Source organism: Mustelus asterias, chromosome 13 (genome assembly GCF_964213995.1).
Source record: "Mustelus asterias chromosome 13, sMusAst1.hap1.1, whole genome shotgun sequence".
NCBI classification, from domain to species: domain Eukaryota; kingdom Metazoa; phylum Chordata; class Chondrichthyes; order Carcharhiniformes; family Triakidae; genus Mustelus; species Mustelus asterias.
In genome coordinates this window covers 107,504,128-107,530,186 of record NC_135813.1, presented here as the reverse complement: position 1 = coordinate 107,530,186, position 26,059 = coordinate 107,504,128, and the positions used below count along the sequence as shown (strand labels likewise).

Here is a 26,059-nt window from a genome sequence, read left to right as displayed (position 1 = left end):
GGAGACAATATTGAATAAACTAATGAGATGAAAGGCAGCTAAGTCTCTGGGACCTGATGGCCTGCAGCCTAAGGTGTTAATGGACGTGGCAGCAGTGATATTGGATGCATTGGTTATGATATTTCAAAATTCACTGGATTCTGGAAAGATCCCGGTGGATTGGAAACACGCTAACATGACGCCCCTGTTCAAAATGGGAGAGAGGCAAAAAGTAGCTAACAAAAAGTAGGTCAGTTAGCTTGACCTCTGTGGTGGGGAAATTGCTGGAATCAATCATTAAGGAGGAGATGACTGAACATTTCGAAACACAAAGCTCAATCCACCATTGTCAGCATGGTTTTGTAAAGGATAAGTCATTCTTGACAAACTTGCTCGAGTTCCTTGAAGACATAACCAGCAAGGTGGATAATGGGGAACCTGTGGATGTGGTATATCTAGACTTCCAAAAGGTGTTTGACAAGGTGCTGCATAAAAAACTGATCCAGAAGGCAAGAAAGGGATTGGGAGGGGTTAGAGTACTAGATTGGATTGAGAATTGGCTGACTGACAGTATGTGGAGATGCCGGCGTTGGACTGGGGTAAACACAGTAAGAAGTCTCACAACACCAGGTTAAAGGTCCAACAGGTTTATTTGGTAGCAAAAGTCACTAGCTTTGAAATAAACCTGTTGGACTTTAACCTGGTATTGTGAGACTTCTTACTGCGACTGACAGAAAGCAGAGGCCAAGATAAATGGGTCCTCTGGCTGGCAGGATGCCGTAGGGGTCAGTCCCCGGACCTCAACTGTTTACAATCTATATAAATGATCTGTAAACAGGGACAGAATGTAACATAGTAAAATTTGTGGATGATACTAAAATAGGTGGGAAAGCAGGCAGTGAAGAGGAGATAAAGATTTTACAGACAGATATAAATAGGCTAGGAGAATGTGCCAAAATTTGGCAAATGGAGATTACTGTGGATAAGTGTGAAGTTATAAGAACATAAGAACTAGGAGCAGGAGTAGGCCATCTGACCCCTCGAGCCTGCTCTGCCATTCAATGATGTGGAGATGCCGGCGTTGGACTGGGGTGAACACAGTAAGAAGTCTCACAACACCAGGTTAAAGTCCAACAGGTTTATTTGGTAGCAAATACCATAAGCTTTCGGAGCACTGCTCCTTCGTCAGATGGAGTGGAAATGTGCTCTCAAACAGTGCAAACAGACACAAAATCAAGTTGCAGAATACTGTATTCTGCAACTTGATTTTGTGTCTGTTGGCACTGTTTGAGAGCACATTTCCACTCCATCTGACGAAGGAGCAGTGCTCCGAAAGCTTATGGTATTTGCTACCAAATAAACCTGTTGGACTTTAACCTGGTGTTGTGAGACTTCTTACTGCCATTCAATATCATGGCTGATCTTTTTGTGGACTCAGCTCCACTTACCTGCCCGCTCACCATAACCCTTAATTCCTTTACTGTTCAAAAATGTATCTATCCTTGCCTTAAAAACATTCAATGAGGTAGCCTCAACTGCTTCACTGGGCAGGGAATTCCACAGATTCACAACCCTTTGTGTGAAGTAGTTCCTCCTCAATTCAGTCCTAAATCGGCTTCCCCTCATTTTGAGGCTATGCTCCCTAGTTCTAGTTTCACCCGCCAGTGGAAACAACTTCCCTGCTTGTATCTTATCTATTCCCTTCATAATCTTGTATGTTTCGATAAGATCTCCCCTCATTCTTCTGAATTCCAGAGTATAGCCCCAGTCTACTCAGTCTCTCCTCATAAGCCAACCCTCAACTCCGGAATCAACCTAGTGAATCTCCTCTGCACCCCCTCCAGTGCCAGTATATCCTTTCCCAAGTAAGGAGACCAAAACTGTACACAGTACTCCAGGTGTGGCCTCACCAGCACCTTATACAGCTGCAACATAATCTCGCTGCTTTTAAACTCCATCCCTCTCGCAATGAAGGACAAAATTCCATTTGCCTTCTTAATTACCTACTGCACCTGCAAACCAACTCCTTGAGATTCCTGCACAAGGACACCAAGGTCCCTCTGCACAGCAGCATGTTGCAATTTTTTACCATTTAAATAATAGTCCATTTTGCTGTTACTCCTGCCAAAATGGATGACCTCACATTTACCATCTGCCAGACCCTCGCCCACTCACTTAGATTATCTATATCCCTTTGCAGACTTTCAGCGTCCTCTGCACACTTTACTCTTCCACCCATCTTAGTGTCATCTGCGAATTTTGACACACTACACTTGGTTCCCAACTCCAAATCATCTATGTAAATTGTAAACAATTGTGGTCCCAACACTGATCCCTGAGGCACACCACGAGTCACTGACTAATCCATTTTGGCCAAAAAAATAGGCAAATTATCAAAATGGAAAGCAGATTCAAAATGTGTCTGAGCAGAGGGATCTGGGTGTATTTGTTCATGAATTGCAGAAAATCGGTGTGCAGGTACAGCATATAATAAAAAAGACAAATGGAATGTTAGCATTTATTGCAAAAGTACTGGAGTATAAAAGTAGAGAAGTGTTGTTGCAATTGTATAGGGTGTTGGTGAGACCACATCTGGAGTATTGTGTCCAGTTTTGGTCTCCTTATTTAAGGAAGGATGTGGGGGCATTGGAGGCAGTTCAGAGGAGGTTCATCAGATTGATTCCGGGGATGAAATGGTTGACGTACGAGGAGAGATCAAACAGTTTGGGCTTATACTCGCTGGAGGTTCGAAGGATGAGAGGGGATCTGATCGAGGTATATAAAATACTAAAAGGGATTGATAAAGTAAATGTAGATCAAATGTTTCCCATTGTGGAGCTATCTAGAACAAGAAGTCATGGTAATAGTCAAAGACTATTTCCTCGGGTGGATGGAGCTATTACAAGGGGGCATAACTATAGGGTTCGTGGTGGGAGATACAGGAAGGATATCAGAGGTAGGTTCTTTACGCAGAGAGTGGTTGGGGTGTGGAATGGACTGCCTGCAGTGATAGTGGAGTCAGACACTTTAGGAACATTTAAGCGGTTATTGGATAGGCACATGGAGCACACCAGGATGATAGGGAGTGGGATAGCTTGATCTTGGTTTCAGATAAAGCTCGGCACAACATCGTGGGCCGAAGGGCCTGTTCTGTGCTGTACTGTTCTATGTTCTATGGTATAGGTTGGGAGGTGGTAGATTTAAAACTGAGATGAGGAACTACTCGCAGAGGGTGGTGAATTTGTAGAACTCGCTTGTATTAAATGGATAACCTGACACTGATCCATCTGCCAAATTTTGGCCCATTCTCCTAGCCTATTTATATCTCTGTAAAATCTTTAGTGCAGTGGAGTCTTCATCATTAAATGGTTTCAAGAATGAGATCGATATACTTCTGATAAAAAAAACAGGTTAAAGAAATACGGGGAACAAGTAGGGAGATAGATTTGAGACCAGGAAGAGGTCAGCCACGATCTGATTGAATGACGGAGCAGGCTCAAAGGGCTGAATTGCCTACTTCTGCTCCTAATTCCTATGTTCCTCCGAGTTAACCAGTCATTTGAGCTACCAGGCTGCTCATTGTTCAATTAATTTCTGTTCCTATAGAATTTATGTTTTAAATTTTGCCTTAATTTCCCAGCTTCCTAAATTAGCACCCTTCTATAACTTGGGTTGAATAAGTTTCATGTTGGTTATTGAATAAAGCTCGATTATTTCCAGACATATCTCTGTAAAATCCTGATACTAAACTTTCCCTTTAATAATATTTCATTGTTAATTTTGGGGCAGGGTTGTTCAAAAAAACTGAAAGAATAAAAATTGGGATAAATTCTGAATAAAATGATTAAACTTAATACAAATAAACCCATACATAACACAGTCTGGTCTATCCTAATTACCAATTTTCAGCTCAAATGGTCAACAGCAAGAACCCTTTGAATATAAATTCAAAACAAGATCAATCATTTTTGATGGGAGTTTTAGTCCGCAAAAAAGCCCAGAGATCTCAGGAACATAACCACAGATTCCAAATTCTGCGCAGAGACTGAACATCCTATCAGCAATGGAATGAAGTAATGCACCATTTTCCTCCATGCTCTGTTGGAATGGTACCACAGAGTGGATCACCTTCAAGTTCCCTCATTTACAGGGTCATTATTAGTGTATATGCTGGACACTGAGTTGTGAGGAACATAAAGCCGAACACTATCCTATTAATACTCAATCCCCTTGCATGCAAAAGTTCAGCAGGACCAGTTTATTTTTCTTTCCCTGGCTCAATGTGAATTCAATAGCAACACAGCCATCAAGGTGGCCAAGATCAAACCTGATGCTATCAATCTGTATTGGTACTAAAGTACCCATAAAAAAAACAGCTTTTCAGTGATCAAAAGAGGTGCAAAGGTTTTTGCTATGCTTCATTCTATATATTTTCAAAATAATACATTTACATGAAATGTTAGGTAATGCAATGGCTTGTTCATTACAAATGCAAGGCATATGAACAGAAGTAGACCATTCAGTCCCTCAAGCCTGTTACATCATTCAACTAGATCACAGCCTATGTGTTGCTCAATTCCATTCACCAGTCTTGGTTACATATCTGTTTAGCAAAAATCTCAAAATTAGAACTAATAATTGAACCAGCATCAATTTCCATTGTGTGGGAGAGTATTCCACCCTTTGAGTAAAGAAGTATTTTCTAACTTCTAGTTCAAATGGCCTAGCTAATCCCAGCCCAGTCACCTGCTGAGACAATTTATATTTACTCAATTCCTTTCAAAGACACCCTTTAATCTTCTACATTCAGGGTATACATCCCCAGTTTATGTAATCTTTCCACAGAGTCTGACCCAGAGTGTCCTGGTAATATTCTGATTAATGTGCACTGCATTCTTGCAAAGGAGCAGTGCTCAGAACTGTACACAGTAACCCAGATGTGGCCTAACCAGAGCTTTGTTTAGCTGTAGCTTTATATTTCTAGTCCTCTTGAGTTATAATGGCTAACATTCATTTGGCTTTATGAATACTTTTATGCGCGGTTATGGCATTTTAGTGATTACATGGAATTACATACAACTTCCAGCAGACAAACAGGCCATTCAACCCAACAGATCTGCGTATGTGGGCATTTAAATCTCTTGGGATGTCCATTGCTCCTATCTTCTCACAATTTACAAAAAACAGCTAAATAAATAGATGACTTCAGTTGCTTGTATTAAAATCCATCTGCCACAATTTTGCTCACTCAACCAACCAGTATTCTTTTCGTTTATGTTTCCAACCACACTACTTACTATGCCACTAATCTGTGTTATCAACAAATTTAGAAATATGGCTCTCTATTGTGTGATTCTTCATTAATGAACATGAAAATTGTAGAATGATAGAGCAAAGTAAACCATTCGGCCAATTACACCTGTGCACTTTGGTTATGCTAAGCAAATTGTCCCACACCTTTACATACAGCAGCAAACTGTACCCTTCAAGCATTTAACCAATTTCCTTTTTCAAGGAACATAGAACAGTACAGCACAGTACAGGCCCTTCGGCCCTCGATGTTGTGCCAAGCTTAGTCCGAAACCAAGATCAAGCTATCCCACTCCCCATCATTCTGGTGTGCTCCATGTGCCTATCCAATAACCGCTTGAAAGTTCCTAAAATGTCCGACTCCACTATCACAGCAGGCAGTCCATTCCACATCCCAACCACCCTCTGAGTAAAGAACCTACCTCGGATATCCCTCTTATATCTCCCACCATGAACCTTATAGTTATGCTCCCTAGTAACAGCTACATCCACCCGAGGAAATAGTCTCTGAACGTCCACTCTATCTATCCCCCCATATCATCTTATAAACCTCTATTAAGTCGCCTCTCATCCTCCTCTGCTCTAAAGAGAAAAGCCCTAGCTCCCTCAACCTTTCCTCATAAGACCTACCCTCCAAACCAGGCAGCATCCTGGTAAATCTCCTCTGCACTCTCTCCAATGCTTCCACATCCTTCTTTTAGTGAGGTGACCAGAACTGCACACAATATTCCAAATGTGGTCTCACCAAGGTCCTGTACAGTTGCAGCATAACCCCACGGCTCTTAAACTCAAACCCCCTGTTAATAAATGCTAACACACTATAGGCCTTCTTCACAGCTCTATCCACTTGAGTGGCAACCTTCAGAGATCTGTGGATATGAACCCCAAGATCTTGCTGTTCCTCCACATTCCTCAGAACCCTGCCGTTGACCCTGTAATCTGCATTCAAATTTGTCCTACCAAAATGAATCACCTCGCACCATTGGGAACCTTATCAAACGCCTTACTAAAATCCATGTATACAACATCAACTGCTCTACCTTCATCTACACACTTAGTTACCTCCTCAAAGAATTCAATCAAATTTGTGAGGCAAGACTTACCCATCACGAATCCGTGTTGACTATCCCGGATTAAGCTGCATCTTTCCAAATGGTCATAAATCCTATCCCTCAGGACCTTTTCCATTAACTTACCGACCACCGAAGTAAGACTAACAGGCCTATAATTACCAGGGGCATTCCTATTTCCTTTCTTGAACAGAGGAACAACATTCGCCACTCTCCAGTCCTCTGGCACTATCCCCGTGGACAGTGAGGACCCAAAGATCAAAGCCAAAGGCTCTGCAATCTCATCCCTTGCCTCCCAAAGAATCCTAGGATATATCCCATCTGGCCCAGGGGACTTATCGACCCTCAGGTTTTTCAAAATTGCTAATACATCGTCCCTCAGAACATCTCCCTCCTCCAGCCTATCAGCCTGTATCACACTCTCATCCTCATAAACATGGCCCCTCTCCTTGGTGAACACTGAAGAAAAGTATTCATTCATTGCCTCTCCTATCGCTTCTGACTCCATGCACAAGTTCCCACTACTATCCTTGACCGGCCCTAACCTCACACTGGTCATTCTTTTATTTCTCACATAAGAGTAAAAAGCCTTGGGGTTTTCCTTGATCAGACCCGCCAAGGACTTCTCATGCCCCCTCCTAGCTCTCCTAAGCCCTTTTTTTAGCTCATTCCTTGCTACCTTGTAACCCTCAAGCGACCCAACTGAACCTTGTTTTCTCATCCTTACATATGCTTCCTTTTTCCTCTTGACAAGACATTCAACCTCTTTTGTGAACCATGGTTCCCTCACTCGGCCATTTCCTCCCTGCCTGACAGGGACATATCTATCAAGGACACGCAGTATTTGTTCTTTGAACAAGCTCCACTTTTCATTTGTGCCTTTCCCTGACAGTTTCTGTTCCCATCTTATGCTCCCTAATTCTTGCCTAATCGCATCATAATTACCCCTCCCCCAATTATAAACCTTGCCCTGCCATTTGGCCCTATCCCTCTCCATTCAAATAATGAAAGACACCGAATTGTGGTCACTATCTCCAAAGTGCTCTCCCACAAACAAATCTAACACTTGGCCCAGTTCATTACCCAGTACCAAGTCCAATGTGGCCCCACCTCTTGTCAGCCTATCCACATATTGTGTCAGGAAACCCTCCTGCACACACTGTACAAAAACTGCCCCATCCGAACTATTCAACCTATAAAGGTTCCAATCAATATTTGGAAAGTTAAAGTCACCCATGACAACTACCCTGTGACCTCCACACCTATCCATAATCTGCTTTGCAATTTCTTCCTCCACATCTCTCTTACTATTTGGGGGCCTATAGAAAGGTAAGAGAAGGGACTACTGGATCTACTGGATCCAGTAGAGTTACTACTGGATCTTTTTTTATTTTTTTGATGGGATATGGGCATCACTGGTAGGACCAGCATGTGTTGCCCACCCCTAATTACGCTTGAACTGAGTGGCTTGCTAGGCCATTTCAAAGGGTAGTTAAGGATCAATCACATTGCTGTGGGTCTGGAGCTACATAGGCCAGACCAGGTAAGTACAGCACATTTCCTTCCCTGTAGGGTATTAGTGAACCAGATGGGTATTTATAACCATTGATAGTAGTCGTCATGGTCACTATGACTGAGACTAACTTTTAATTCCAGATTTATGAATTGAATTTAAATTCCAACAGCTGCCGAGATGGGATTCGAACCCATGTCTCCAGAGTATTAGCATAAGCCTCTGGATGACTAGCCCAGTAACAGTACCACTTTTACATAGAAACATAGAAAACTACAGCACAAAATAGGCCCTTCGGCCCCACAAGTTGTGCCGGACATATCCCTACCTTTTAGGCCTACCTATAACCGTCCATCCTGTTAAGTCCCATGTACTCATCCAGGAGTCTCTTAAAAGACCCTATTGAGTTTGCCTCCACCACCACTGACGGCAGCTGATTCCACTCGCCCACCACCCTCTGTGAAAAACTTCCCCCTAACATTTCCCCTGTACCTACACCCCAGCACCTTAAACCTGTGTCCTCTCGTAGCAGCCATTTCCACCCTGGGAAAAAGCCTCAGAGTCCACCCGATCTATGCCTCTCAACATCTTATATGCCTCTATTAGGTCTCCTCTCATCCTACGTCTCTCCAAGGAGAAAAGACCGAGCTCCCTCAGCCTATCCTCATAAAGCATGCCACTCAATCCAGGCAACATCCTTGTAAATCGCCTCTGCACGCTTTCAATCTTTTCCACATCCTTCCTGTAATGAGGCGACCAGAATTGAGCACAGTACTCCAAGTGGGGTCTGACGAGGGTCTTATATAGCTGCATCATTATCCCCGGACTCCTAAACTCAATCCCTCGATTGATAAAGGCCAGCACACCATACGCCTTCTTAACCACCTCCTCCACCTGCGGGGCCGATTTTAGAGTCCTATGGACCCGGACCCCAAGGTCCTTCTGATCCTCTACCGTACTAAGAGTCTTTCCCTTTATATTGTACTCCTTCATCCCATTTGACCTGCCAAAATGGACCACTACGCATTTATCTGGGTTGAAGTCCATCTGCCACTTGTCCACCCAGTCTTGCATCCTATCTATGTCCCTCTGTAACTACTGACATCCCTCCAGACTATCCACAACCCCACCAACCTTCGTGTCGTCGGCAAACTTACCAACCCATCCCTCCACTTCCTCATCCAGGTCATTTATGAAAATGACAAACAGCAAGGGTCCCAGAACAGATCACTGGGGAACACCACTGGTGACCGATCTACATTTAGAAAAAGACCCATCTATACACACTCTCTGCCTCCTTTGGGCAAGATGTGGAGATGCCGGCGTTGGACTGGGGTGAACACAGTAAGAAGTCTCACAACACCAGGTTAAAGTCCAACAGGTTTATTTGGTAGCAAATACCATAAGCTTTCGGAGCGCTGCTCCTTCGTCAGATGGAGTGGAAATGTCAACTCCATCTGACGAAGGAGCAGCGTTCCGAAAGCTTATGGTATTTGCTACCAAATAAACCTGTTGGACTTTAACCTGGTGTTGTGAGACTTCTTACTCCTTTGGACAAGCCAGTTCTGGATCCACAGGGCAGCAGCCCCTTGGATCCCATGCCCTCTCACTTTTTCTAGAAGCCTTGCATGGGGGACCTTATCGAACGCCTTGCTAAAATCCATATAAACCACATCTACCGCTTTCCCTTCGTCAATGTGTTTAGTCACATTTTCGAAGAACTCCACCAGGCTCGTAAGGCACGATCTGCCTTTGACAAAGCCATGCTGAGTATTCTTGAGCATACTAAACCTCTCTAAATGCTCATAAATCTTGTCCCTCAGGATCTTCTCCATCAGCTTACCAACCACTGAGGTTAGATTCATCGGTCGGTAATTTCCTGGGCTATCCCTATTCCCCTTCTTAAAAATAGGAACCACATCCGCAATCCTCCAATCCTCCGGCACCTCTCCCGTCTCCATCGACGACGCAAAGATCATCGCCAGAGGCTCTGCAATCTCTTCCCTCGTCTCCCATAGTAACTGGGGTACATCCCATCCGGACCTGGCGACTTATCTATCTTGATGCCATTCAAAGATTCCAGCACAACCTCTTTGTTAAAGTCCACATACTCAATCTTTTCAGTCCACCGCAAGCCCACAGTACATCCACCCATGTCCTTCTCCTCTGAAAACGGAGGCAAAATACTCATTAAGCACCTCTGCCCATTTCTACTGGTTCTGTACTGATTTTCCCGCCTTCACGTTTTATAGGCCCTATTCCTTCACGTCTCATCCTTTTACTTTTCACATATTTATAGAACGCCTTAGGGTTTTCCTTAATTCTACTTGGCAAGGCCTTCTCGTGACCCCTTCTGGCTCTCCTAATTTCCTTCTTCAGTCCCTTCCTACAAGCCGTATACTTATCTAGATCCCTATCTTCGCCAACCTCTCTGAACCTTTTGTACGCTTTCCTTTTCTTCTCGACTAGGTCCCGCACAGCTTTCGTGCACCACGGTTCCTTTAACCTACCAACTCCTCCCTGTCTGCTCGGAACATTGTCCTGTAGAACCCTAGAAACAGTAAGAAGTCTCACAACACCAGGTTAAAGTCCAACAGGTTTATTTGGTAGCAAATACCATAAGCTTTCGGAGCGCTGCCCTTCGTCAGATGGAGTGGATATCCACTCCATCTGACGAAGGGGCAGCGCTCCAAAAGCTTATGGTATTTGCTGCCAAATAAACCTGTTGGACTTTAACCTGGTGTTGTGAGACTTCTTACTGTGCTTACCCCAGTCCAACGCCGGCATCTCCACATCATGAACCCTAGAAAGACATTCCTTGAAAAACTGCCACCTCTCTTCAGTACATTTCCCCGAGAATACCTCCTTCCAATTTACTCCTCTAATTTGCTGCCTTATGTCTTCATATTTTCCCTTACTCCATATAAACGCTTTCCTAGCTAGCCTGATCCTCTCTTTTTCCAATGCAAGCATAAAGGAGATAGAGTTATGATCGCTATCCCCAAGATGCTCTCCCACTGAGAGATCTGATACCTGTCCAGGCTCATTGGTCAGTATTAGATCAAGTACAGCCTCTCCTCTTGTAGGCTTGTCCACATGCTGTGTCAGGAAACCCTCCTGAACACACCTAACGAACTCCTCCCCATCCAATCCCCTTACCCAAGGGATATTCCAATCTATGTTTGGGAAATTAAAGTCTCCCATCACAACAACTCTGCTATTATTGCAACTCTCCAGGATCTGTTTCCCTATCCGCTCCTCCACCTCCCTGTCACTATTGGGTGGCCTATAGAAAACTCCCAGCAAAGTGATCGACCCCTTCCCACTCCGAACTTCCACCCACAGAGACTCTGCAGACAATCTCTCCACAGCATACACCTTGGTCTCTACAGCTGTGACACAATTCCTGATCAGCACTGCCACTCCACCCCCTCTCTTGCCTCCCTCCCTGTCCTTCCTGAAACATACAGGAAAGGTATGACCACATTAATGGGCTTGTATTATAGACCACCCAATAGTCAGCGAGAATTGGAGGAGCAAATCAGCGGAGAGATAGCTGACAACTGCAAGAAACACAAAGTTGTGATAGTAGGGGATTTTAATTTTCCACATATAGATTGGGACTCGGATACTGTTAAAGGTTTAGACGGGGTAGAGTTTGTAAAATGTGTTCAGGAGAATTTTCTACACCAGTATATAGAGGTGCCAACTAGAGAGGATGCGATATTGGATCTCCTATTGGGAAATGAGTTAGGGCAGGTGATGGATGTGAGTGTGAGGGAACACTTTGGATCCAGTGATCATAATGCCATTAGTTTCAACCTGATCGTGGATAAGGATAGATCTGGTCCTCGGGTTGAAGTTCTGAACTGGAAAAAGGCCAAATTTGATGAAATGAGAAGGGATCTGGGAAGTGTGGATTGGCACAGGCTGTTCTCTGGTAAGGATGTAAATGGAAAGTGGGAGGTCTTCAAAGGAGAAATTTTGAGAGTGCAGAGTTTGTATGTTCCTGTCAGGATTAAAGGCAAAGTAAATAGGAATAAGGAACCTTGGTTCTCGAGGGAGATTGTAACACTGATTAAGAGGAAGAGAGAGTTGTATGAAATGTACAGGCAGCAAGGAACACATCAGATGCTCGAGGAGTATAAAAAGTGCAAGAAGCTACTTAAGAGGGAAATCAGGAGGGCTAAAAGAAGACATGAGGTTGCTTTGGCAGACAGAGTGAAGGAAAATCCAAAGAGCTTCTATAGGTATGTTAGGAGCAAAAGGATAGTGAGGGATAAAATTGGTCCTCTTGAAGACCAGAGTGGTAGACTGTGTATGGAACCAAAAGAGATGGGGGAGATACTAAATGGTTTTTTTGCATCCGTATTTACTGAGGAAACGGGCATGGAGTCTACGGAAATAGGGCAAACTGGTAGGGAGGCCATGGGACCTTTACAGATTAAAGGGGAGGAGGTGCTCGCTGTCTTGAGGCAAATCAGAGTGGATAAATCCCCAGGACCGGACAGGGTATTCCCACGGACCTTGAGGGAAGCTAGTGTTGGGCTTGCAGGGGCCCTGGCAGACCTATTTAAAATGTCAGTATTCACGGGGGAGGTGCTGGATGATTGGAGGGTGGCTCATGTTGTTCTGTTGTTTAAAAAAGGTTCCAAAAGAAATCCGGGAAATTATCGGCCAGTAAGTTTGACGTCGGTGGTGGGCAAGTTATTGGAAGGTGTGATACGGGATAGGATCTACAAATATTTGGATAGACAGGGACTTATTAGGGAGAGTCAACATGGCTTTGTGCGTGGTAGGTCATGTTTGACCAATCTATTAGAGTTTTTCGAGGAGGTTACCAGGAAAGTGGATGAAGGGAAGGCGGTGGATGTTGTCTACCTGGATTTCAGCAAGGCCTTTGACAAGGTCCCTCATGGGAGGTTAGTTAGGAAGGTTCAGTCGCTAGGTATACATGGGGAGGTAGTAAATTGGATAAGACACTGGCTCAATGGAAGAAGCCAGAGAGTGGTTGTGGAGGATTGCTTCTCTGAGTGGAGGCCTGTGACTAGTGGTGTGCCGCAGGGATCGGTGTTGGGTCCATTGTTGTTTGTCATCTATATCAATGATCTGGATGATAATGTGGTCAATTGGATCAGCAAGTTTGCTGATGATACAAAGATTGGAGGTGTAGTGGACAGTGAGGAAGGTTTTCAAAGCTTGCAGAGGGATTTGGACTAACTAGAAAAATGGGCTGAAAAATGGCAAATGGAATTTAATGCAGACAAGTGTGAGATATTGCACTTTGGAAGGACAAATCAAAGTAGAACGTACAGGGTAAATGGTAGGACTCTGAAGAGTGCAGTTGAACAGAGGGATCTGGGAATACAGGTACAGAATTCCCTAAAAGTGACGTCACAGGTGGATAGGGTCGTAAAGAGCGCTTTTGGTACATTGGCCTTTGTAAATCGGAGTATCGAGTATAAAAGTTGGAGTGTTATGGTAAGGTTATATAAGGCATTGGTGAGGCCGAATTTGGAGTATTGTGTACAGTTTTGGTCACCTAGTTACAGGAAGGATGTAAATAAGATTGAAAGAGTGCAGAGAAGGTTCACAAGGATGTTGCCGGGACTTGAGAAGCTGAGTTACAGAGAGAGATTGAATAGGTTGGGACTTTATTCCCTGGAGCGTAGAAGATTGAGGGGAGATTTGATAGAGGTGTATAAGATTTTGATGGGTATAGATAGAGTGAATGCAAGCAGGCTTTTTCCGCTGAGGCTAGGGGAGAAAAAAACAGAGGGCATGGGTTAAGGATGAAAGGAGAAAAATTTAAAGGGAATATTAGGGGGGGCTTCTTCACGCAGAGAGTGGTGGGAGTGTGGAATGAGCTGCCGGATAAAGTGGTAAATGCGGGGTCACTTTTAACATTTAAGAAAAACTTGGACGGGTTCATGGATGAGAGGGGTGTGGAGGGATATGGTCCAAGTGCAGGTCAGTGGGACTAGGCATAAAATGGTTCGGCACAGACAAGAAGGGCCAAAAGGCCTGTTTCTGAGCTGTAATTTTCTATGGTTCTATCTGAATCCCGGCACCTGGAGTATCCAGTCCTGTCCCTGAGACATCCAAGTCTCCGTAATGGCCACCACATCACACTTCCAGGCATCGATCCACGCTCTGAGCTCATCCCCTTTATTCACTATACTCCTGGCATTAAAGTAAACACATCTCAATCCTTTGGTCTGAGCTCTCCCCTTCTCTATCCCCCGTCCACCGTCTATAACCCTTCTCTGTTTGCGAGTTAACTTCCTCGCTCCCAGTCACCTCGTCTTGATCCCCTCCCCCCAACCTATCTAGTTTAAACTTTCCCCAGTAGCCTTAGCCAACCTTCCCGCCAGGATATTGGTCCCCCTGGAATTCAAGTGCCACCCGTTTTTTGTGTACAGGTCACACCTGCCCCTAAAGAGGTCCCAATGGTCCATAGAACATAGAACATAGAACATTACAGCGCAGAACAGGCCCTTCGGCCCACGATGTTGCACCGACCAGTTAAAAAAAAAAAACTGTGACCCTCCAACCTAAACCAATTTCTTTTCGTCCATGAACCTATCTACGGATCTCTTAAACGCCCCCAAACTAGGCGCATTTACTACTGATGCTGGCAGGGCATTCCAATCCCTCACCACCCTCTGGGTAAAGAACCTACCCCTGACATCGGTTCTATAACTACCCCCCCTCAATTTAAAGCCATGCCCCCTCGTGCTGGATTTCTCCATCAGAGGAAAAAGGCTATCACTATCCACCCTATCTAAACCTCTAATCATCTTATATGTTTCAATAAGATCCCCTCTTAGCCGCCGCCTTTCCAGCGAAAACAATCCCAAATCCCTCAGCCTCTCCTCATAGGATCTCCCCTCCATACCAGGCAACATCCTGGTAAACCTCCTCTGCACCCTCTCCAAAGCCTCCACATCCTTCCTGTAATGTGGGGACCAGAACTGCACACAGTACTCCAAGTGCGGCCGCACCAGAGTTGTGTACAGTTGCAACATAACGCTACGACTCCTAAATTCAATCCCCCTACCAATAAACGCCAAGACACCATATGCCTTCTTAACAACCTTATCTACTTGATTCCCAACTTTCAGGGATCTATGCACACATACACCTAGATCCCTCTGCTCCTCCACACTATTCAAAGTCCTCCCGTTAGCCCTATACTCAACACATCTGTTATTCCTACCAAAGTGAATTACCTCACACTTCTCCGCATTAAACTCCATCCGCCACCTCTCGGCCCAACTTTGCAACCTGTCTAAGTCTTCCTGCAAACTACGACACCCTTCCTCACTGTCTACCACACCACCGACTTTGGTGTCATCAGCAAATTTGCTAATCCACCCAACTATACCCTCATCCAGATCATTAATAAATATTACAAACAGCAGTGGCCCCAAAACAGATCCCTGAGGTACACCACTTGTAACCGCACTCCATGATGAATATTTACTATCAACCACCACCCTCTGTTTCCTATCCGCTAGCCAATTCCTGATCCAATTTCCTAGATCACCCCCAATCCCATACATCTGCATTTTCTGCAGAAGCCTACCATGGTGAACCTTATCAAACGCCTTACTAAAATCCATATATACCACGTCCACTGCCTTGCCCCCATCCACCTCCTTGGTCACTTTCTCAAAAAACTCAATAAGGTTAGTAAGGCACGACCTACCTGCCACAAAACCATGCTGACTATCACCTATCAATTCATTACTCTCCAAATAACTATAAATCCTATCCCTTATAATTTTTTCCAACATCTTGCCGACAACAGAAGTGAGACTCACCGGTCTATAATTCCCGGGGAAGTCTCTGTTCCCCTTCTTAAACAATGGGACAACATTCGCTAACCTCCAATCTTCTGGTACTATACCAGAGGCCAACGACGACCTGAAGATCAGAGCCAGAGGCTCTGCAATCACTTCTCTTGCCTCCCAGAGAATCCTTGGATAAATCCCATCCGGACCAGGAACCTGAATCCCTGCCCCCTGCACCAGTCCCTCAGCCACACATTCATCCTCCACCTCACTCCATTCCCGCCCTCACTCTCCCGTGGCACTGGCAGCAATCCTGAGATTACTACCTTTGCTTTCCTCCTTCTCAGCTGTTTAGTCACCAACCCACTTCAATCTGCTTCTACCACCCAGAGAGTGCATTCTTAGAATCATAGATGCCCTACATGAAGGAGGCCCTGTAAAAATGAAGGATAAAGATCGTAAAATTTGGGCACCCTGGATGACGAGAGATTGTGAGCTTAGAGAAAAAGGAGGAGGCATACATAAATTTTAGGAAATTGAAAACGGTTAAGGCTCTTGGGGAATACAAAGATAACAGGAACTTGAGAGGGCTAAAAGGGGACATGAAATGTCATTGGCAGGCAGGATTAAGGAGAATCCCAAGGCTTTTTATGCAAATATGAGGAAGAGGGTAGCTAAGGAAAAGGTAGGTCCACTCAAGGACAGTGGAGGGAATGTGTGTGTGGAACCTGATGAGGTGCGTGAGGTCCTTAATGAGTAATTTGCATCAGTATTCACAAAGGAGAAAGATGTGGTTTGTGGTGAACGTAGAAAGGAGAATGTTGACATTCTAGGACATGTCGAGATAAAAAGGAAGGAGGTATTGGAGGTTTTGAAAAACATTAAGGTGGACAAGCCCTCAGGGCCAGATAAGGTCTATCCCAGAATACTGAGAGACAAGGGAAGAAATTGCTCAGACCTTGTATCCTCTTTAGCCACAGGTAAGGTACTAGAGGATTGGAGAGTAGCTAACATTGTTCCTCTGTTCAAGGCCTGTGAGTCTTACATTAGTGGTGGGAAAATGATTGGAGAAGATTCTTAGAGACAGGATGTACTCACATCTGGAAGAGAATAGGCTCATTAGCAATAGGCAGCATGGTTTTGTGAAGGGGAGGTCATGTCTCACAAACTTGATTGAGTTCTTTGAGGAAGTGACAAGAAAAATTGAGCAGGACAGGGCAGTGGATGTTGTATACATGGACTTTAGTAAAACCTTCGATAAGGTTCCTCATGGCAGATTGATACAGAAGAAGGTGAAGTCATATGAGACCCGAGGTGAGCTAGTTAGATGGATACAAAATTAACTTGGGCATAGAAAGCAGAGAATAGCAGTGGAAGAGTACTTTTCTAACTGGAGGTCTGTGACAAGCGGTGTTCCACAAGGATCAGTGCTGGGGCCTCTGTTGTTTGTAATACATATAAATGATTTGGAGGAAAATGTAGGTGGCCTGATTAGTAAATTTGCAGATGATACAAAAATTGGAGGAGTAACAGATAGTGCGGAAGATACAGCAGGATATAAATCGGCTGGAGTCCTGGACTGAAAGATGGCAGATGGAATTTAACCCAGACAAATGTGAGGTGATGTGATTTGGAAAGTCTACTGCAGAAGGAAAGTATCCAGTAAATGGTAGAGCCCTTAGAAATATTAGCATTTATTTCTAAGGATCTAGTGTACAGATCCACAGTTCCCTGAAGGTGGCAACTCAGATGGACAAGGTGGTCAAGAAGGCGTAAGGCATGCTGGCCCTCATTGGTTGGGGCATTGAGTATAAGAATTGGAAAATCATGTTGCAGCTGTATAACACTTTGGTTAGACCGCATTTGGAGTATTGTGTACAATTCTGGTCACCACATTACCGGAAGGATGTTGATGCAGTGGAAAGGGTGCAAAAGAGATTTACCAGGATGTTGCCTGGTTTGGAGGATATGGACTATGAAGAAAGGTTGAACAAACTATGATTGCTTTCATTGGAGCCTCAGAGAATGAGGGGGGAACCTGATAGAGGTTTACAAGATTATGACAGGCTTGGATAGAGTGGATAGTCAAAGTATTTTTCCCAGGACCGAAGGGTCAATTACTTGGGGGCATAGGTTGAAAGTGAGAAGGGGAAAGTTTAAACGAGATGTAAGGGGCAGTTTTTTCACACAGGTGGTGAATGCCTGGAACACGCTACCAGAGGTGGTGGTGGAAGCAGATTCTATAACAATATTCAAAAGGCATCTGGATAGATACATGAATAGACAGGGCATAGAGGGATATGGACAATGTAGAGGCAAGAAAATATTAGATGAGAGAGGCATCTATATCGGCAGAGACTTGGTGGGCCGAAGGCCCTGACTCTAAGTTGTTGTGGGGTAACCACAGTGAGGAAGCAGTGGTTAGCACTACTGCCGCCCAGCACCAGGGACCCTAGTTCGATTCTGGCCTTGGGTTACTGTGCGTGTGGAGTTTGCACATTCTCCCCGTATCTGTGTGGGTTTCCTATTTTGTATTGAGTTATCTTGATGTGCAATCATCTAATACCAGTGTTATACAAAGGGAAAACAACTGCCTGGGCCTAGAAGGATTTTTAAGGGGCTACTGTATTCAGATGCTACTTAGTCATCGAGGTTTACAGCATGGAAACAGGCCCTTCGTCCCAACTTGTCCATGCCGGCCAGTTTTTCCCACTAAGCTAGTCCCAATTGTCCACATTTGGCCCATATCCGTCTATACCCATATTACCCATGTAACTATCTAAATACTTTCTAAAATACACAATTGTACCCACCCCTACTACTGCAGCTGGCAGCTCATTCCAGGCACTCACCACCCTCAGTGAAAAAATTGCTCCTCTGGACACTTTTGTATCTCTCCCCTCTCACCTTAAACCTATGCCCTCTAGTTTTAGACTCCCCTACTTTGGGAAAAGATGTTGACTATCAACCTTATCTATGACCCTCATTATTTTATAGATCTCTATAAGATCACCTCTAAGCCTCCTACACTCCAGGGAAAAAAGACCCAGTCTAACTAGACTCTCCTTATAACTCAAATCATCAAGTATCAGTAGCATCCTGGTAAATCTTTTCTGCATTCTTTCTAGTTTAATAATATCCTTTCTATAATAGGGTGACCAGAACTGCACACAGTATTTCAAGTGTGGCCTTACTAATGTATTATACAACTTCAACAAAACGTCCCAACTCATGTATTCAATGTTTTGACCAATGAAACCAAGCATGGCGAATACCTTCTTCACCACCCTGTCCACCTACGACTCCATTTTCAAGTAGCTATGAACCTGTACTCCTAGATCTCTTTGTTCTCTAACTCTCCCCAACACCCCACCATGAACTGAGTAGGTCCTACCCCGATTCGATTTATCAAAACGCATCACCTCACATTTATCTAAATTAAATGCCATCTGCCATTCAACAGCCCACTGGCCCAATTGATCAAGATCCTGTTGCCATCCTAGATAACCTTCTTCAGTGTCCACTATGCCACCAACCTTGGTGTCATCTGCAAACTTATTAACCATGCCTCCTAAATTCTCATCCAAATCATTAATATGAATAACAAGCAACAATGGACCCAGCACTGATCCCTGAGACACACTGCTAGTCACAGGCTTCCAGTTTGAAAAACAACCCTCTACACTGATCCCTGAGACACACTGCTAGTCACAGGCTTCCAGTTTGAAAAACAACCCTCTACACCTTCTGTCGTCAAGCCAATTTTGCATCCAATTGGCTACCTTATCCTGGATCCCATTAGATTTAACCTTATGCAAAAACCTACCATGTGACACCTTGTCAAAGGCCTTGCTAAAGTCCATGTTGACAATGTCGACTGCACTGCCCTCATCTACCTTCTTGGTTACCACTTCAAAAAGCTTCTTTTGTCGTTTCTTTATATCTCTCCCAATCTGTTGGATCGACGCTAATCGCAACAATTTTGAATGTTCTTTTCTTCAGTTTTCAGTTATCCCACAACTATTTTGCTGACCATGCTTACTTAATTTGGTAAGTACCAGTTCTTGTCCCTTAGGGGTTTATACTGGTCATGTATTATGCCAAATTCTTTTTGGAATATCTGCCACTTTTAATTTTGAGTTTTACCCAAATAACAGTTTTGACCAGTTTGCTGTCATCAGCCCGTCTCATCCCGTTAAAAGTTAGCCGTACCAGAATCTTAGCAACAATGTTAAGTTTCTCCTTTTCAAACCCAATTACAATCACTGTTAGATGAATGTTCCCTCTGTTATATTAACAAATCTGACCCATGTGCCCTGCCTAACTGTAGGTTCTAAGACATATTGAAGAATAAAACATATTCCAGAAAACTCTCTTACTTGCACTTAGGAATGTACTATCTTTGACTGGAGTTAGTCTGCATTTTGGATTATACATGAAAATTGAAAAATCTGCAACACGTTTCTGGTCTGTTTTATAAAAGTCAGTTACTGACTATCCAAGATGTATTACATAAAAGCCAAATTGTTAGGTTTAAAATTGATTTCCCTCAATGACCCATCTTTTGCATTTTAGAAAAGTGAGGCTATCAGTGCTAACTGTTATTGAGTAAATGCTTAACCCTCTCTCCACTCACACTGTCTGTCGTTTAAGACTTGATTACCTGTAAAGATTTGCATTCCAACCATTATTTTGTAAATTGAGTTTGTGTCTTTATATACCCTGTTTGTGAACAGAACTGCCACTCACCTCATGAAGGAGCAGCACTCTGAAAGCTTGTGGCTTGTGCTACCAAATTAACCTGTTGGACTTTAACCTGATGTCGTAAAACTTCTTACCATGTATAGCTAACCATGGAAATCAAGCTGCTGTCAGAATTGTCCTGTTCCTCCCCAAGCTTCACTTTAACAGTATCTTGCCGAGAAACTTGGCAATCACATATACAATAGTGTTAAATAAGGACACTTACCCACTCGCTTTCCATTTAAAAAAGCCAAAATTTCAAATTTGTTCATTTGAGTGAATATTTTATAGCATGGTAAAGCTTAATTTGCTGCTAAAGAACCTCTTTCACACTTTACTTTTACAAGTGTTCCTTCTTATTGTATTTATAAAAATTCTTTCCAAACTTTTTCTCTTATCTCTCTCCCTTAGTTCCATTGTTCTTTGCCTCTGTACATTATTTTATACTGAATTAACTATTCTAACTATTTTCTAATATCTGACTGAATGTGGCATACAGGAATCAGGGGGAAAACTCTCCAATGATTAAAGTCACAAAGGAAGATGGTTGTGGTTATTGGAAGCCAATCATTCAGCCTCTAGGTAGAGTCAAGGCCCGACCATCTTCAGCTACTTCATCAATAACCTTTCCTCCATCATATCAGAAGTGGGAGTGTTCGGTGATGATTTCACAACATCAAATACCAATTATAACTCCACAGACACTGAAGCAGTCTGTGCTCTCATGCAAGATATTCTACAGTATTACCATGACTGAATCTCCAACATCAACATCTTGGGCCATAACCATTGAGTAAAAGAGGTCAGAAGCTTGGAATTCTCACCGCCTGACTTCCTGAAAGATGTCCTGCACCTGGTAGACATAAGTCAAGTGTGCGATGGAATACTCTCCACTTGCCTGGATGGGTGCTGCTCAACAACACTAAAGAATCTTGACACCATCCAGGACAAAGCAGTTCACTTGATCTGCATCCCATCCACCACCTTCAATATTCACTTTCTCCACCACTGACACAGTGGCAGCACTATATACCATATATACAAGATGCAATGCATTGACTCACCAAACTCCTTCTACAGCACCTCTAAGCCCACAATCTTTGCCATTTAAATAGGACAAGGGCAGCAGATGCATGGGAACACCACCACCTGCAAGTTCCTCCCCAAGCCACGCACCATCCTGTCTTGAAACTACAATCACTGTTCCTTCACTGTAACTGGATCAAAACTCGAACTTCCAAACATCAATTTGGATGTACTTGCACCAGATAGACTGCAGTAGTTTAAGGCAGCAGCTCACGACCACCTTCTCAAGGGCAACTGGGGACAGGCAACATACTGTGGGTGTACCAGCAATGACCACTCCTATAACAGAATTTTAAAAACTTACACATCCTGGTCTACTCTGTGTACGCCAGTAAGGATTCCTCATTCTAATTGAGGAGAAAGGCCATTGCTTGCCCCGTTCCCAGTAGAGGGCGATGCTATTGCTACATTCTAATTATCGCAAGTCACAGTACAAAAGCCAACAGGACATCCATCGGCAAGTCCAGGTATTCTGAAATGTTTTTATTCATTCGTGGGACAAGGGCATTGCTGGCTGGCCAGCGTTTATTGCCCATTCCTAGTTGTCTGAGGACAGTTGAGACTCAACCACATTGCTGTGGTTCTGGAGTCACATGTAGGCCAGAGCAGATAAGGACGGCAGATTTCCTTCCCTAAAGGTCATTAGTGAACCAGATGGGTTTTTCTGACAAACGACAATGGTTTCATGGTGATCAGTAGGTTCTTAATTCCAGGTATTTTTTACTGATTTCAAATCAGCCATCTGCCGTAGCAGCATTTGAACCGGGTCCCCAGAACATTTGTTGAGTTTCTGGATTAATAGTCCTAGCAATAATACCACTAGGCCACCGTTTCCCCATGTACTGTTTAGTCACAACATCTGAACCAATGTATTTGTGAGACAAATTATTTCTATTTGTATAATACAAGTTAAATAAAAGTTGGATTCAATATTTAGAACCTTCAAATTTGGTATACATCTGTCCATCTACAACTTCTTGAGTAATGAAAATTTAGAACCTGTCATCCCCTCCACTTTCCAGGTTTGAATGGGATGCACCATGGTCTCAATGTTTAAAGTAGTCCATAATCTATTCAAATAGACCAAGTACAAATATTTCTTTAAATGTAAACGATTGTTGATGACAAAACACATATTTACTGTAGATTATTGATTTGACTATTAACTATATGCATACAAGGTTATCAGTTATTTATTTTCTGCATAATGAAGAGAATTTAGTGGGACGTTTGGCCATATCTTTACAACAGGGCATGATCTGATTGTTACCACTATATATGAATAGGAAACCAGACAGACTGCTTAAGTGGTTATTGATGAAGAATATTCACATTATCAGTAAGTTTCTGACTGAGCCCTGTTTAATTACAGATAATTCAAATTGGGACAAACATTGTATGCCACTAACAAAAAATGGTAATTGTAATTCAAAATGCAATTTAATGTCTTTTATTCTGAGATTCTTGAACTCTTAATCCCTTGAAACATCCGGAATGATATCATAGCTTCAACAGATAGCTGGGATGAAAGTGTGGTAAAGCTTGCAAGTAGGGTTGGATTCAATGTTTCTTTGTAGTCATTTTTGCAGTCAGCACTGCAACCAGGGGCTTCCAACTGTGTTACTTAGATTCTACGTCTTGAGGCAACCATGCAAACAGAGCTAGTTTGACACATAGCAATGGTTCATCATGTAAATAAAACTCCGTTTTCAATACATGTCGAAAGATATCAGGGAAGAAGCTTCTTTGCTAACTTATTTCAAAGTTATTAAGTGAGTAAATTAAAATAAATCATTTTATACTGAAATCAGTTATTTAACCTGGTTTACATTAAATTAGTATTACATTAAATAAGTAGTTTACATTAAATAAGTAGTATCAGACAAATGAGGGGGGATCTGATAAAGACTTATGAAATTCTAACAGGACTAGACAGGGTAGATGCAGGGAGGATGTTCCCGATGGTGGGAGAGTCCAGAACCAGGGGTCACAGTCTGAGGATTCGGGGTAGACCATTTAGGACGGAGGCGAGGAGACATTTGTTCACCCAAAGAGTGGTGAGCCTGTGGAATTAATTACCACAGGAAGTAGTTGATACCAAATATTGAATGATTTCAAGAGGCGGCTGGATATAGCACTTGGGGCGAATGGGATCAAAGGTTACGGGGAGAAAGCAGGATTAGGCTACTGAGTTGGACGATCAGCCATGATCATAATGAATGGCAGGAGCAGGTGGGTGCCAAATGATCTCCTCCTGCTCCTATCTTCTTTGTTTCTATGTTGGTTTGTAACTTGAGTCTCAAGTTTTATGTGGTATAAATTCAATTCATTTGCCAAAAACACAGAAATTCATGAGGCATATGTGATGTATTCCAATAAACCTGAAGAATTCTCAGTTTGATCCCGAAGTCTAGCTATTGTTTATCTAGACACTGAGCAGCTAGTCATTTTCTGGCTGATAGAGAATGCAAATCACCACTTACGGACGTGATCACTGATGCTGATTCATAGTAGAATATCTAGTGCAAAGCCCAAAAATGTAACACTTACATATTCCTGATTTTGTTGTGATTCAGAACTTCTATTTATTGGAGATATTCTATCTTCTCTTCCCTGTAAATAGTGTGGATAAAAAAATTAAATAAGCATAGATTTCACTAACTCAAAGTTGTCTAGAGAAGATACCACAATAAATACCTAGTTCATGGTTCATAGTAATATGTTAGAGGTAATTTTTAGTTGTGGAAGATTGAAGTTTAACTGTAGAAAATAGGCAAGTACATTAAAAAAGTTTACTTAAGGGATTAGCTACAAAGGCAAGATCATAAAACAACAGGTGAGCTTACTGATATGGAGGACTGCAGACAAGGGGGCGAATTTTCCCATTCTGCCTGCTACAGGAATCGTAGTGGGCAAGGGGCAGGCCATGGAAAGGTCCATTGACCTTGGGCAAGATTTTCCCATTTCAGGGCGAGGGTGGCCAGAAAATCGCACCCAAGGTGTCTATAGTGCTTGCAACAAAATGCAACCAAGAGTAGTTTGGTTTTGGGAGTTAAAGCTACACTTAATTTAAAAGCATTCAATGAGCCCAGGAAGGCTACATCGTCATAGAAATGGTGGAACTTAAGGATGTTTAATTTATCTGTATGTTTGTGGGGGAGAGTCTTCTGCAGCAAGGGAAAGGTGATACTGAGAAGCTGCGGCTGTTAGCAGGCTCGAGGCAGCAAAATATTGCTGTTGCCTGTTTCTGGAGAAGCCCCAGGAGCCGTCACAAAATATCTGCATTGCAAATACTGTATATGGGAATGAAGAAAGAAACAGAGTTAATGTTTTAAGTTGATGACCTTTCAGAAACTTTCCATTCTTAATTGGAGCAGGCTTGAGGCTCAACTGAGCATCTTTTAGTTCCAACTAGGTTTGACATTAACAAAAGGTATAGGGACCAAACCTTTAGTGTGGTAGGGCATATTGCACAGAAAAACTTCACATCTCTCCAAGAAATATCAATGCTTTCATAGTCAGGCATTTTTGAAAACAATATTTAAAAGTTCATAGACAAAGCATTGCACCAAATAGTGCAATAGGAACAGTGCAATCTTAAAATTGTAATCTCACACATAAATCTCCCCAAATAAAAGGGAAGCATGAGTTAAGACTTGTAGCCTCATTGTAAATGCAGTAAGCAGACATGCACATTCAATGATTTTTGCTGGTCTCATTTTACCATGTACCAACAACTGCTCCAGAAAACTTGTGATCAAATCAGAAATATTCCAAGCTTAACATAATTGGGAATACTAAGATCCAATTCCCCATTCACATGCTGCCTGGCAGTCTTTTTCCAAATGTCTGCTCACATGTGGCTTCTTTGCAGCTATATTTCTCTATCATAGAACAAAAAATCATAAGCCACCATTAATAAATGCAGTAATATCACTCTGCAGCACTTACAAACGCACAATTTATGCCCAGAAAACATTTCCATTATAAATGGATGGCTAGTTTTACTTTCCTCTATTTAAAAGAATTGCACACAAACAAAAACAGCAAATTTATATCGTGAACTGTTAAATTTTATCACTGGAGTTAAAAAGAGCAAAAGCTGTATCAACACCCTGATTTAATAACATTATTTTTTCATAGGATTTGCTACTGCTGTCATCACTGGATTGATTATTTCAATCTCGAGGTGTCATTATATTGGCTTTGATGACAGCATCTCATTGAAAAAGAAAAAGTAATTGAAGAGGTTTGATGCATTTAATTTTCATATTCTTACGAAATTACATTGGATCTTCATTAGCTGAGAATTTGTTAAAGTTATTTGAGCACTACAGAAACATTCCAGAGATTTGCTGACTAAAATGGCTAGTCATATCCTCCACTCTACCATTATCATCAAGTCAGAGGAATCAATCTTAGTTCGATGAAGAGTACAGGAGGGCATGCCATGAGCAGCAGCAGGCATTCCTGAAAGCTTTTTAATCTGAACCCTGATTCTTCAAGCAGAAACACTGAAACAACTTCAGAAAATGAATAAACAGATTTTACTTTTACTAATG

At 42.8% G+C, this 26,059-nt stretch overlaps 1 protein-coding gene across 6 annotated transcripts in view; it reads right to left on the bottom strand.

The window, feature by feature from the left end:
* The window catches only part of rnf34a (ring finger protein 34a), a 63,711-nt gene that overhangs the window by 10,335 nt on the left and 27,317 nt on the right, over nucleotides 1–26,059 (bottom strand). For all 6 annotated transcript variants that reach the window (XR_013499410.1, XR_013499409.1, XM_078227497.1 and 3 more), the window contains exon 4: nucleotides 24,048–24,110. Coding sequence is in view for 4 of the 6 variants with exons in the window: in XM_078227497.1 (XP_078083623.1) it covers nucleotides 24,048–24,110 (63 nt within the window). In the remaining 2 variants the exon portion in view is untranslated. The remainder of the gene's footprint in view (nucleotides 1–24,047; nucleotides 24,111–26,059) is intronic.